This window comes from Anopheles stephensi, chromosome 2 (assembly GCF_013141755.1).
Source record: "Anopheles stephensi strain Indian chromosome 2, UCI_ANSTEP_V1.0, whole genome shotgun sequence".
NCBI classification, from domain to species: Eukaryota; Metazoa; Arthropoda; class Insecta; order Diptera; family Culicidae; genus Anopheles; species Anopheles stephensi.
The window spans coordinates 54,871,861-54,886,190 of record NC_050202.1 but is presented as its reverse complement, the minus strand read 5'-3'; the positions used below and the strand labels follow the sequence as shown (position 1 = coordinate 54,886,190).

Below are 14,330 nucleotides of genomic sequence, written 5' to 3'. Positions count from 1 at the left end.
GTATCGAGGCGGTGGGCAGAATTTCACCGCCCGAACTGCATCGCGCGCTTGGGTAGGGAGCTTTCGGAAGGAAGGTCTAGTGGCGTTTCGAGGTCAGAGTAGCCATGGGGGTCCTGATTTTCGCAAGTTGAAGTCACTCAGCTCCAGAAAGGATATCCGGAGAGTTGACATTGGTCCTTGGCGGGGAGTCCTGTTCCTGGTGGATTCCTCTGTATCCTGTCGGTGGGGAGTGCGACATTTTGCTTGCTGATTCGCCGATCGAATCTCGTAAGTATCCGCAAGCTTTCGACGACCGAACGACATGAGGATTGATGTTGAGAGCGGTTTCTTTTTTTATGATAGATCTGTTGCGTTGCTTTTTCGCGCTAGAGCGGTGTACGCCAGCTCTTGTTCGGTGCATTTTACAGCACGGAGTCTTGATCAGTTTTATAGGCGGTGTATAGTGAATGGCTGTGTGATGTGCAATTCGTGACAGCTGACGCTAGCCACAGTGCATAGGGCTGGACTTACCTGACCTGGCAGCGCATGTTGCACCAGAATTGACCAGGTTTCGTCACCGTTAATGGACGCTCAGTTTATGCGTTCCAATGCTGATGAATAGTATTAAATTGTTTAACTTTGTAGATTTAACAGAACAACTTACTGGAAGGAGAACGAAGTAACATCTCGAATTGCCATCCTCTACATCTATTTGCTATCCAAATTTTTTGTTTAAATTTACAACTCAATATTCATCTTCCCATTTACCACCAGCTCCACCGTTGTTGCATGTATTGTTATGAATCGCTCAATAAAAAGCGACCCGAACGGAACTGCCATAAAAATGCGGCTCACGTACCACGGCTAAGCGTCACGTTTCCGAACGCAAAATGAGGAAGCAATACAATCGAAATAAACCCAAATTCACAGCGCAGACAAACCAAGCCACCAAGACCAAGCTTCCAAGATGGTTCCTTATCATGGTGTGTGTAGTGGATTGCTGTAAAAATGATTCAATGACAATAGATTTTTGTTTTAATTAAAGAAGAACCAATGAAAGATAACATAATTTTAGCAAAAACAACTTCATGCGCGGCGTCGGAATACCGGAAACGATTACACTTGCGTTGTGCGTTTGTTCGCGTTTGAACGGCTGGGGCCGATGGAAAGGAAAACCAGTTTCACATTTCGTAGGTGAGTTTGCAATAGCTGAAATTGATAATGATCGGGCGCTTTTTCCGGTCTCGAACAGGTTCTATGGCAACCCGGTGATGATTGTGGTTACATATATATTCGTCTTCTCGCACTTTGAAATAGAATTTTTTTTAATTTAAATTAACCTTAACACTGTTTTATTGCTTTTCAAATCATTATTTTATGTTTATCTTCGTTTTGCACTAAGGTCTTTAATATAGTTTACTGATTTTGAATTAGGTGCATTCGCATTCGTAACGCCTGTTGAACGCAAAGATGTTGAAAAGCAAATTCACCACACGTGTCGTGTGGTATTGCATACTTTTAGGCGTATTGCTTGATTGGTTGAATCGTGTCGCTTGTAAAGTCGATACTACAGTGAGCGACATCGAATTAAAAGCGTAGTTGTGATTGAGTTTAAATGTTTTTTTTTTCTTTGTTTATTTAGAACTTTGAACATAAAAACAAATACACAAAATAAGTAAATTATTTAACATATCTGCTAATCCACTATATTATTTTTTATGAATACTACTAAACTGGACGCGTGAAAAATAATGAATTGTTTCAAAGGTGTGCGATGACGAACGATGAGGAAACCTATAAAAATATGTTTTTAGCTTTATTGAGCTGTAGTTGCGCCAGTCTTCACGTGATAGAAGCTAAAATCGAATAGCTCCCCTTCGCAGGACTTATTATCCATCGGGTGAGCTGAGTTCAGGAAGCCAATAGTTACAGATAACTTTAAGTTAGTTTAAAAACTAAATAATGAGAAAAATATATATTTATAAATGTATATCAGCGCCTAATGTAGAAGAGGATCAAGCGAATGTCCATGGCCTTCTGCGGATGCTGTCTTCTATCTAAAGCTGGGGTGAATCTGCCTATAAGAAAACGAGGCCATGGGCACTCGAAAAACCAATCCGTCCTAGAGCCTTTGACACTAGTAATCCACCACTGGCTTAAAGATTAGCCAGAGAAATGTATTTCCAAATATCAAACAGCGCGATCTTGACTTTATTTGCTTTCCTTTCTGGTTGGTGGTGAAAAAAATTGTTTATAAATTCTAGGATTTAAAATTTTTAATGTGAAGTTCAAAGAATAGTCCTTCACAGAGGGTTGAGCAACGATTAAGGATATTTTTTTACTAATATTGTGAAAATTCGAGCCTGACCGTTCAATCGACTTAAACAAGCAATATTTCGCTTGTTTAAAACACCTTCAATTCAAGTTCAATCGTTGGTCCATTGTTTCAAAAGTTCTTGTTAATATTACCACTTCGAGCCAATCGAGCCCTGAAAAGCACAAACAATAAAAGCGGAAGTACAAGCCACTTCAACACCGAAGAAAAAAGAACAAAACCCGCCCAACATCTATATCATCGTAACCGATTTGGTCACCGTCAGAACAAAGGCATCGTCCGAAATGAAAATAGTTTTCCCTCGCACATCGTCTCTCGCAATCTTCTTTTTCCTTGCCGGCGGCGTTTGGGGTTGTTTTTGGAAGATGGTGTAAGCTTTCTCACCCTCCCCCGTAATAGTGGGTGGCCTTTTGGCCTCCTTTTTTCGCGTTGTTCCTTCTGTGTTGAAACCGAAACCGAAAAAGGAAGCGCCGACCGACCGACCGACCGACCGAAGGTCAATTAAAATTGTTAATTGATGTTAATTGTTCGATAAACATTGTTCTGCCGAGCGATAAACTTTTTACTGCTACCCTTTGGCGGCGAGCTTTGTGGTGTAAGGGTGGCGGTGGGCACCAGCTCTACCAGCTGGTGGTGCTTTCTTTGGACCGCTTTGGGCGCTTCAGAAAGGGCTAACGGACTCGGTCTCGGTAGCAGCTACGACCATGTGTATGAAGCGACATTTGGGGGTTTTGATTGCTGGTTAAAAACGATAGGAGCGTGATTTTGCTTTTTCAAAATTTCTTTCGGTCAAGCAATTGATAGCAGCAATTGAAAAAGAGGAAAATAAAAATATAAAACGTAAAAAGAGCCATAATTAGGTAGCAGTAAAAAACGCAGTACAAGAAAATCGATGCAATAGAAATAATCGATAGCAGTAAATTCCACAAAATAGCCGAACGATGATGCATCGCGGCTATAATTTATTCCACTTCGTGATGTTTTGTGATGTCGCGTGTGTGAATTCGATAGCGTGATAGTGAAGCGAGATGCATGTGGCTTCCTTCGCATCGCACTCGGCAACGGTGTGAGTGACACGTGGAATGATAATAACAAGAGTGCGCGCGAAATTACACCATTACACCTGAATGTACGGCTCGATATGGTACGAGAAAAATGCATTCGTTATTGCAATCACAAATTACTTGGAACTGGTAAGACTTATCAACAAGACCGCACGAATTAAATTTGGTACATGAAAAGATATTAAAAGAAGAGCAGAATTGTTGAAGAAAAAGAGTGAGATATCTTTAAAATCATAAGACACAACACACACACACACCAAATAACTCCCGGAACGGATTGCTCCACAGTTCCAACTCCAACTCCAGCATACCAATGCTTGTCAGATACAGACGCTCGCTGCTGGTCTGCTTTTAGCAGTCTCTTTCATTCGCCGAAGCTGTCGCGTGACGCGCGATAAAATAATAACATGGCTCGACCGTAAACCCCAGACACACACACACACACACACACATACCGAGAGATGCATCAAGATGTATCGTCTGGCTCCCAGCAGGAAAGTGCAAGCGAATTGGCAACAACAACTTCGCTTCCAGCTTCGCTTCGTTTCCCTTTCCTGAGCACCGACACATCAGAAAAAACGAGCTTTCGTAGGCCGGGCTTCTTTATGGACGCGTCTCTCAGACCTCCCCAACCCTTCCCAACTGAACTTCGCGCCGAGCATTCGGCTGGGCCGCAAAACCGCAAAACCGCAGCAGCGACTCTGCGTTTGCGTGAACCGTTCCGTGCTCGACGCAGTTCGTTCGTGCTCAGCAGCGAAGCAACATCGCTGTGCCTGTGCCGTTGGCTTGGTGGCCGTTCCCTACATTCTGCGCGTATAGTTTATGTGTGTATGCGGGTTTTTAGCTACTCCGCTGGAATTTTGCCTGCCGTGTGCGGTTATGCTTGTAAGTGGCGAGTTGTCTAAGCTTCGTTAGACCGTGGCGAAAACCCTAACCTAACCCCCGAGTGCGTCGTAGTGAGCGTGGTTGTGCGAGGAAAAGTGTCATCCGTTCGTTCACTTTCTCCATTGGATGCAGCCAGGGGAAAAGTGCATCCCGATACTGATCCGTTGGTGTTTTGCAAAACTATTGGTGTTGACAGTGCGGTGTTGAGGGTGACTGAAAAGAGCTTGTTTTGGGTGGTTGGAAATAAGAAACAAGACGTGATATTATAGTGAGTGTCAGTAAAAGTAACAGAGTAAATTCCAACAAGCAAGTGCAACATAAATACGGTTAAACATAAATATTTTTTTTAAATAGTGTGACACAGCTCATTATCTGATTATACAAAATCTACCAGGAAGGTTTTCTCTCTCTCTTGAAAGCTACCTTTCATTCGACACTTTTCGTACGTGTTTATCAGCTGCTGACAGTATTGTGGTGCATTCCACCAACTGCTACAGTGCCACCGATTCGATGCACTTTTGGTGAATGCGCCTCAATGCGCGAAAGCGAAAGTGAATGCAAGTGAAAATGCGAAACTGTGCACTTCAGTCAGCCGATGGTTAAGAAAATTGGCTTCAACCTTGCAACTGTGGTAGTAAAGGAAAAGAGGTGAAAATGTTCACAGTGATGGACCAAAACAATAAGGCTATTTAATTTTGTAAATGTTTAACTGTTTGGGTGAAGATATTGAATAAATTTGCTTAACTATGCAACATTTTGTTCGAGATTTTGTGTAAAGGAGGTTGGTTCGATGCAAATCTATAAGAAAGACGACTCGGATCAACTTTTTTACCTTCTGATGTAATTTAGCCTTCAAACAAAACACTGAAAAAATAAGACTATGAGTTGAATTTTCGTATTGTTCATCTACTTCTTTCCAACTTTAACTCAAGGCCTATTACAATCGTTTTTTTATATTTGTTTGCTTTTTTTGCTGATATTTTTAATGCTGATGTTTTTATGCTTCGTATAAAACTCGTATTAAGCTCGAATTAAGATTCAATTGAGATCGATTGAGTTCGAGCATTCGATTACGGTCAAATTCTCATTTGCATGCTAAAATTAACATTTGATGAACTGAAACCTATTCGTTGACAGGGAAAAATGGTAGGATTTTCTACAGTTTTTTCAATGTTAAAAAAATTATCACAATGTACCAGATTTTCACGCTTATTTTTGAAATCTACTCAACGGTTTACGGATATTTTTTATTCATAAGGAACGGCCTGGCCGTATTGCTTTAGCTGTTTTTGGATTAAAAGGACTTAAAAATATATAAGAGTTGTATTATTGTTTTGGCCCTCATCGTTTCAAGCAAAAAGAAGAGAGTAAAAGCCGAGATTCAATAATATCTAATCTCTTCTGTTGGCCAATAACAAACACATTGTTGGCGATTTTTGTGATCTGGTTTGATGTTCCATTTCCATCTCACAGATGCAACAGTCCATCTTGTTTGATAATTATCTGTTGCTTGTTTTTCACCATCATTCCATGCAACGCTTGCCCAAAAAAGCCTTCTTTTGCAACAATGTTAATGCACTCTTGGGTTCATCGTGCAGCCAATTATCAAATTAATATCAACCGCCTGGTTAAAAGATTTCGCTCACCTTCCATAAACGAAGCTTTCTTGCTTAAGACGATTAAATTGGCCTGCAGAGCGTCAGCATCCAATCAGTACAAATAATTATCGTCTGCCTTCTGGTACACTTATCTAATCACACAAATTGTTCGATTTGACGATGGCTGTGAAAACGATGTCATTAGGCGGGTCGTTTAGTGGAGCGACACACTTTTCCGAGGGTGTTATTTCGTTGATAATGAGATAAAACTCGCCTCTCCCACACATATCGCTAGGTGTTCGTTTTCGTGCTAGGAAATCCGATAACGACTTACTGTTTTAATTGTTTTTATAGTAATTAATACCGGTGAGTTGTAATTGCTATGAGATGATATTGCTTATTCACCATTTTCCAACCGAAACAAAGGAAAATTATAAAAAAGAATCAGAACAAGCAAAAAACCATCCTCAACATCGTGTGGGCCGCAACCAACCGAAAGCATGTTGTACCGGTTGCGATGATCGCACAAGGAAGGAAGAATGCACAGGCGAACCAGCTGCAATCAAAAATCGATTCCGAACCGATCGGATGCAATCGGTACCTGCCCTAGAAACCTTGGCCCGTGGCCCGTCCGTACAAAGCAAACAGCCGTACGTACAAGCCGTTCGAACCGTTTATCAGAACGACCTTGGCCAGTAGCGTGGGCCAGTAGCGAGCATAAAGAAGCGCCCCGATTATGTCGATTGTGCAGCTACTGCCGCCATCGACGCCACCGATCGCAATACAACCCTTGCTGCAACCGGCGCAAGCTACCTAACCTTGTTCTTTGGGTTTGGATTTGTTGCTGAAAGCGTCCGGACGGCGGCCCACAGTTTGAGCTGATCAGTAGCGGTTGCTGTTTGTAATACTAAGGCGAACCATCATGCTTGTTGCTCATGACGTAACTGTACTTTCATTGCATACAGTTACCACTTGCGGCTCGCTTACCAATCGGCCAGCACGATCGCTCGAGATGGGGCTCCGAATGTGGGTCAATGTTCAGTTGGCATGAGGTTTAGCGTGAACTTTCCATACCATTCCATGGCGGGTGCAGTTCGAGGTTTGGTCCATTTTTACCCTTCAATCAACACATCAAAAACAAAGAGAACTAGAAGCCGTTCTGTAACGTTCGATCTCCTTGACATTTGCTTTCTAAAGTGGCTAGCCCAGGTCAGGTCAGCCTGAAGTCTATCATTATCTAATGTGCTTATCAAGTGCAAGTTTTTAATTCGATTCACCTTCGGTAGACCAGCTCCCGTAAGTACAATTATCCGCTAGCTAATAGACAGGAACGGTGTTCAAGGTGAACTACCGGGGGTTGGTCCGGTGCCTTTGCATAAAGTCTTTGTGTGTGAGGTACGTGTGGTTCTATTACTAGTTTAACTGCAACTTCATTCTGATGATAGCCAGGGTTTGTGAGTAACTGGGGGAACTATACCTGACTGTATCAGAATCTCCCGCTTCGATGTCCCTACGATGATCAAGGTTAACGCGTCGACGTGTTATGCCATTACAAGCGCTATTACCTCTTCCCAGTGCGAAGGATACAACAAAATCGCGTCATTATTGTATCGACGATTTACGTCAATCGTCTCGGTCTCGGATCTACGAAACCCATAACGCGCTCTTGACTGGTAGGGAAGCTTGACCGAGGCTTGTTTGTTGGGTGATCAGTCAAGAACGGGCAGACGATTCTATCAATATATATAAAAAATCCTCAAAAATTTAAATGATCAAGCATGGTGATCACGTAATTTCTGGGCAAACAACACTTGACAGACGAAAACGGATGTTATGAAGAACGTCTGAAGTCTTGGGGCTTCAAGGTTGATTTGATGCTATCTTCTTTAATTAAACAAATGAAGCCCACAAGACAATTATCTGGACGAATCTGCACCAGGGTTTGATAAAGTCTTCTTCTACATCTTCTACTATCATTTGTATCGAATATTTTATACCAATAACTTCCTTTGATTAGGATCACATCACACCTACTAACGGGTAACTTCACCATTGTACATACCTTACGCACCTTACTTCCCGGGAGAGTTTCAACGAGATGCCTACCTGACAATCAATCTGCATAAATGAGACGACCAGTGTAAGTGTGAAATTGTGCCCCACATACACGCATAGGTGAAAAGTACAGCAAACCAAGATGAAAAGATTGTGTAACTTCGTTACCGCCTCTCATTGCGCCGGGGAGCCACACGGTCAACCGAACGTACAGCGACCAGCGCGTTAAAGGCCCGCCGGTCTGCTGGGACTGTACGCGCGCTAACGTAACCACGCGCCGGGTCGACGGAACATTAATTTTCGGACAAGTACACTTTCGGTGCTCCAAGCTCTTTCGGTTTCTTCCCGTTGGTGGTACGATGGGTTTGGGGCGTTGTTGGGGATGAAAGCAATTCACATAACGGCTCACGAAAACATGCAGGCAAATGGAAGGGGCGCTGTGTTGGGGCCGAATGAAAGTGAGTTGCGAGACACGCCACCGAGTCTCAGGTGTTTCTGGAGAGCATTCCGTATATTTTTTGTCGATTGCATGTGGCTCGATATGGATTGTGGGTACTTGAATATGATTTTGTTTGCGGGTTTTTGTAACTTTATTGTGAGATACATATTTTATTTATCGTTGGAAGAGCCTTGTTACCACTAATAATGGATCAAATCAAATGGATCAAAAGGATGGATCAACAATGAGGAATTTTGGAGAAATTATCTTGCTCGACTTGTCGAGGATATTTCAGTCTTATATTGATATGCCTTTAAGATATGCTTAAATGAGTCATATTTTCGTAATTGCTATAACAGCATTATAATGTACACAATGGTTTGGCTAAAAAGTATTGGAAATCTTCAAAATGAACAATTTCAATTAACTCCTATTTGGAATCAAAACACGTGATTAGTAAATTTTGCATTTAAATAGAATTCTTTCTGATGAATAAGCCCAACAAAGTTTTAATTAAAGTTAACTATAAAACAAAACTTGGGATAAATCCTTGGCATCTCTAAAAGTGTCTTGTGTTTATTTGTGAATTCTATTAACAGTTGCCGTCGCGTAATACCTTAACACGCTACAAGGTGGTATCTCTAACGCACCAGGCCAATAACGCTGGTACGTCCGTAACTAGCGGGGATGAAAGACACTTCATTATGCCATTACGCCAGATGTACCGCGGACCGATTATTCACCGAGACCGAGCCTTTAGCGTGCCGATCTTCCCCTATAAGTGTGTGCTTTTCGGCTCGCGTACGCTATTTCTCGCTAGTGTTGGTCTAGGCAGAGCCACAACAATTCGAGAGTAATATGCATGCACATGACAGACATCTTTGATCCATACGATCCCCACCAAACCAAACAACGCCCCATCTTGAGCAAGCGCCAAGAGAAATGGAAAGTTATCGCGTCTTTGAAGTCTAAGCGGAATCTGTTACGATGCTCGTGACTGCTCGGACTCGTGGGGTTTGGTATAATGGATGCTCAACGCATTCTCACGCATCAGCTTGAGGTTGGGAAGGTCAGAAGCAGATGGCTGTCAAACAGGATATTGAGTGAATAAATATAAACTGGACCGAGTGAGCCCGCTAACCTCCATAATATTTTTTTTTCTGTATCCGGTGTGTGTTTTGCATAAATTATTACGTATCTTCGTAATACTGTTACGACCGTGGCGAAGGAAACAAAAACAATCAGCTGAGGTGAAGATTTTATGTTTAGAGACTTCATCAATGTCAATGGCGAATCACATAACAGTTTGAATGTGTGGTATTGGAGAGAGTTGTACCAGAGAGAGGAGGCACCGAGTCCCACTGTGGAAATGTTACCTGATTCTTCTAACTCCTTCCCGAGAGATATCATATAATGAGCCGTTAATCAAAAAGTTTGCGCAAAGTGGTTTTGCAAAATTTATGTTTTAACAGCACGGTTTGTTAATCGTTAATCGGTTCGGGTAAACTATGGTTTGACACTGACACACGGGTAAATTTCGCAGAAGGTCTGCTGCTGCTGCTCTAATGGTCACTAATGATTTCGATGGAAAAAAAGTTAACATTCATTTGCAAAATGTACTGTGTTTGTAGCTATGTTGTGAAATAGGCATGCCACCGAGGCGGAGAATGCGAAATTATGTGAACCTGGAGCAATAGTGCCATTGTTTCGGTACGAGAATTCCTTGCAATTTTGGCTGAAACAACACCAAAACTGGTATTGTGTTTTGTGGTTAAATACAACTCAATCCAAAAATGAAAAGCTCAAATTATTACAGTGAACCGGTTCGTATTAATTTCCATAACATTACATTCACAACCTTGACATCATCTAATTGCGAGTGACCACACAAAAGGCACGAAAGCATAAATCGCCACAACGTGAACTCACCGAAAAATTCTTCCCCAGCTACCTACCCTTGAAGATGATGTATGCAAACCCATGCCGAACCCTGCGTGGCAAAGTCGGAAGGCAAAACGGCAGCTAAAGCAAATGACGCCAACACGCACATGTTTCTCTTGTGGCTATGGACGCTGTGTTTATGTATGCGTCTGACGTACGCCTTCCCATGCTTCGACACGGTTGCTCGAGCTTTCGATGGCCAAGGTTGTGTCGCGGTGGATATGTTTTATTGTTTTCTTTTACAAATCTCCAATCTTCATCCGACGGTGTACGGGGGCAAAAGGGGGTACAGCGAAGAAGCAATAATAATGGCAATTACACAGATTGTTGTTATTTTTCTGAAAGAATTTATTTAAAGGGAAGACATTTTCTCTGGCACACGAGGAAGATTGTGTTAATTTTTTTAATGTCTTTGTTTTGATGATAAAACAGACCTTAACCGAATCATACGAAAGCCAGGTTTTTAGAATAAAATAAGAAATGGAATAGTCAGCTTAAATTGGAGTTCTATTAAGTTGGAGAAGCTAATAAAACACAGCAAAACTTTTTATTATTACTTTTTTTACATCTTATGTATGAATTCCATTTTCTTAAGACTTGTTCAGATGGTGTTCGTTGAGTTTTGTTAACGACCGGTTTTTACTTTTCGATATTACATTCGCAGATATTCAAAACCTTCGCCTTTTTAAACTACTTTTCTACTGTAAATAGTTCTTTTATAATCTTCATACTAGAAAAAAAATGAGAGCTTCTTTCAAAGAAATTGATTCGTCGCCATGCCCTGAACTGACATTTATTCTCAGTCTCTATAAACTCATAACAAATGTATACAACAAGCCAACAAGAAAATCTATTAACACTCTTAACCAATTTTTATTAATTAAGGAAGCCTGAAGCATACGAAAACCAGTCAACCAACGAATAACACATGGAGTCGATAATAGACGCACATCATAAAACTATTCGACGTAACGACCTTAGCTTTGGTGACTTTTATTATAAAATGTTCGATACTGTCTTAAATAAGTAGAGTTAGATAAATTAAATACAAATTGTTCAATTCTTTAATCTCTTTAAAATATTAAAGTTGCATATTTCCTAGTCTAGTCTTACTGAACGCAGATAAAGTTTAACACCTGTTAGATTCTTTCGATGGTACTAACGAGTTCTAATTAGATCCTAATTCGTATTGATTATGATTACTGGACGAAGCGAGGTGTCAAAAGTCTGGTTATAAAACATGCCCTACATGGGGCCTTGTAGCTCAAGTCTTCCTCTTCTTCCTTGGCACTACAATCTCGAGAGGTCTCGGCCTGCCATTTCTGGCTTTCTGTGACTTTATTTTATCGGTAGTAAAGTAGTGAGCCTCATGTACGGGGAGGCGGTCTGGATGGGATTTGAAACCCGGTCATACTACGAGAAGACTAGCGCCATTTTCTTCTCTGCCACCGGACTGCCCCCGGTAGCTCAATTAAGGCTAATAAATTCGCAAAACCTATTAAATATTTTTCAACAGCGGTGGGAAATTAGTGGAACACAGTTTGAATTGAAAAGTCATTACCGAATTTTAATATAAAATAAAAAGGATTCAATCATCACACAACAATATTATCAGTGACATCAGTATGAAACTATTGTTTTTACACTTCTGTAGCTCTATACTTATACATCAAAATAACTCCCAAATTTACTATTTTTTAATATAATTGTTGTACTCGACTGCTTGTGTATATAGCAAGTATTTAGCAGGGATTTCCTCCTATTGATATGTATTAATATAACCCCAAAATATTGTTTCCAATACACCCATAATAAGAAGAAAAAAAAACATATTCACATCAATAATCACTAAAACTGAAACCATTAGTGCTTGTCACGTTGAATCGTTCGTTAAACATGCGCCAAGGGAACAAATAATTGAGGTGGGCCTGCCAGCGCCTGCCAGTGACAATGCCCGGCCTGCAAACACAATGATAATAATTTAAAATATTCATTCTCTTTTCTTCTACCTCTCAGCTCGACAGCTCGCCAGAACCAGAATCGAAAGTTAATAGAACACCAAAAAAAAATCACAGCATAGCCACCATTTGCTTCACCACCTAGTCTAGTGTAGTGCCGTATCGGTGTTTTAGTGTCGATAGGGGAAACACGGGACACGCTCAGCAAAGGAGAAGAAGGAAAACAACGCTAGACTCTCGCTCTTAGTGCCAATAATGACCACTTTATCACATCCCTTCAAAGACAGTCCGGAGCCGCTGGAAGTGCCCAAAGAGCATGCCGCCAACGTGAACACGCTGTACGAATGGTAAGAGCGCAGAACTGCAGGACGGAACGATTTTCTTGCTCGGTGCGATGACTTCATTTGCTTGATTAAATGCGGAATGCGTAAGCAGCTAAAACTGCTTGCGTAAAGAAAAGAAGTACGCATACTGGTTGGGCGTTTTGTTTTCTTTTTGGCGAATTTTAACTCACAACCCCACCCCGAAAAAAAAAACAAATCGACTTATCGTGTGTTGAATTATTCAAACTGCAAGAAGCCACAGAAATTGGATTACTGGTTTCGAGCGCAGACTGGTGTGCTGATTGTTATCATGCGTGTTAAAATTGGAAAATTGGAATTGTAAAACTAATTTCTCTTCCGTAACCCTCACCGCCAACAGGATGAAGGATCAGCCACGCTTTCCTAGCTTTTCGAAAAATCATGCTCACCTGTTCCTGCACGCCTGCCTCTGGAACTTGGACGACGCAAAGAAGGCGCTCCAGAAGTATGCACAGATTCATGCCAACTCGCCGGAAATATTCGACAACCGAGATATTATGGGAGCGGGTGTGCAGATGACACTGAACGCCACGTAAGTAACGCCGGTTTGCAGTCAACACCACACGAGGGAGAACGAGCTGCCATCATATACTTCCATCTTGCAGACATATGGTGGCCCTGCCACGGACAACACCGGAAGGCTATCGGTTGCTGTACTACCGCCTGTCCGATACCGACCCGTCCAAGATGAACTTTACCGAGGCGGTGAAATCGTTCTGCATGTTTAACGACGCTCAGATCAGCGTGGACGGCATCATGGAGGGTTACATCGTCATTTTCGACATGAAGGGCGTCCGGTTGGGACATCTGGCCCGCGTACAGTTCGGTCCGTTGCGTGTGTTCATGAACTACATCCAGGACGCACATCCGGTCCGGTTGAAGAAGATCTACATCGTCCATACCGCTTCGTTCATCAATCAAGTGATGGCACTGGTGAAACCGTTGATCAAGTCGGAACTGCTTGGGCTGCTGCAGTTCACGACGGCTGGACCGGAAGAAATAGTCGGAGTCGATTACTTGCCAAAGGTTTGTAGTTTGTGTTCTTGATCGAGGAATTAGTAGCTCACCCGTGTTGTTCCCTTTTCCTCAGGACTTTGGAGGACCGTTCGACGAGGTAGCCACAATGCATGCGGAGCAGAAAAAGCGCCTGGAAACGGAGTTCCGCGACTGGTTGATGGATTCCGGCGCGCTGAAGGAAGCTCCCAAGCAGAAAAATGGTAGCGCCAACCAGATTAAACCACCGGTGAAAGCGTTTCGGGGGTTGGAGATCGACTAGGGCCGCACCGGTCGGCCGCAAACGCCAGGACGAACCGTTTCGTGATATTATTCGGTTGTAGTGGATTCACCAGACAGGGGAGGGAAACATGTTGTGTTGTGTTAGCTAGAGGGACACTAACTCGTCGGGTCGGAACCTTCCGTCTGGATCCGTGTATGGTTTTTTTGTGTTGTTGCAAATATCAAAGCGTTTGTTATTTTAATCCCTAGTCGTAAGGTCGGTTTGAATGTTTTTATTTTTCTTCTCTCTCCTATCCCTTAATGTATCTCCGTGTGCCTGTTTGAAGTGTCGCGAAAGCAACCACGTTCTAGTTGGAATTTTGTAAATAAAGACAACGAAGCAAGAACATCCGGTCGGGGTTTTGCGAACGAGATGTGCAGGTTGTTTGGATGATGATACCTTGATCGTCCATTGCTATCGAATTGCTGTGAAAGAAAT

General features: G+C 42.1%; 1 protein-coding gene across 2 annotated transcripts; it reads left to right on the top strand.

The window, feature by feature from the left end:
• The first annotated feature begins 4,086 nt into the window (after positions 1-4,086).
• Positions 4,087-14,265, top strand: LOC118502807 (alpha-tocopherol transfer protein-like). Of its 2 annotated transcripts, none has more exons than XM_036035445.1 (5): positions 4,087-4,263; positions 12,313-12,601; positions 12,957-13,148; positions 13,222-13,642; positions 13,707-14,265. In XM_036035445.1, the coding sequence occupies exons 2-5, from the start codon at positions 12,510-12,512 to the stop codon at positions 13,890-13,892; spliced, it is 891 nt and encodes a 296-aa protein (XP_035891338.1). In that variant the 5' UTR covers positions 4,087-4,263; positions 12,313-12,509; the 3' UTR covers positions 13,893-14,265. The 2 variants fall into 2 exon arrangements, with proteins under 2 accessions (XP_035891338.1, XP_035891339.1); XM_036035446.1 differs by lacking the exon at positions 4,087-4,263 and adding an exon at positions 4,345-4,531.
• Positions 14,266-14,330: the final 65 nt, after the last annotated feature.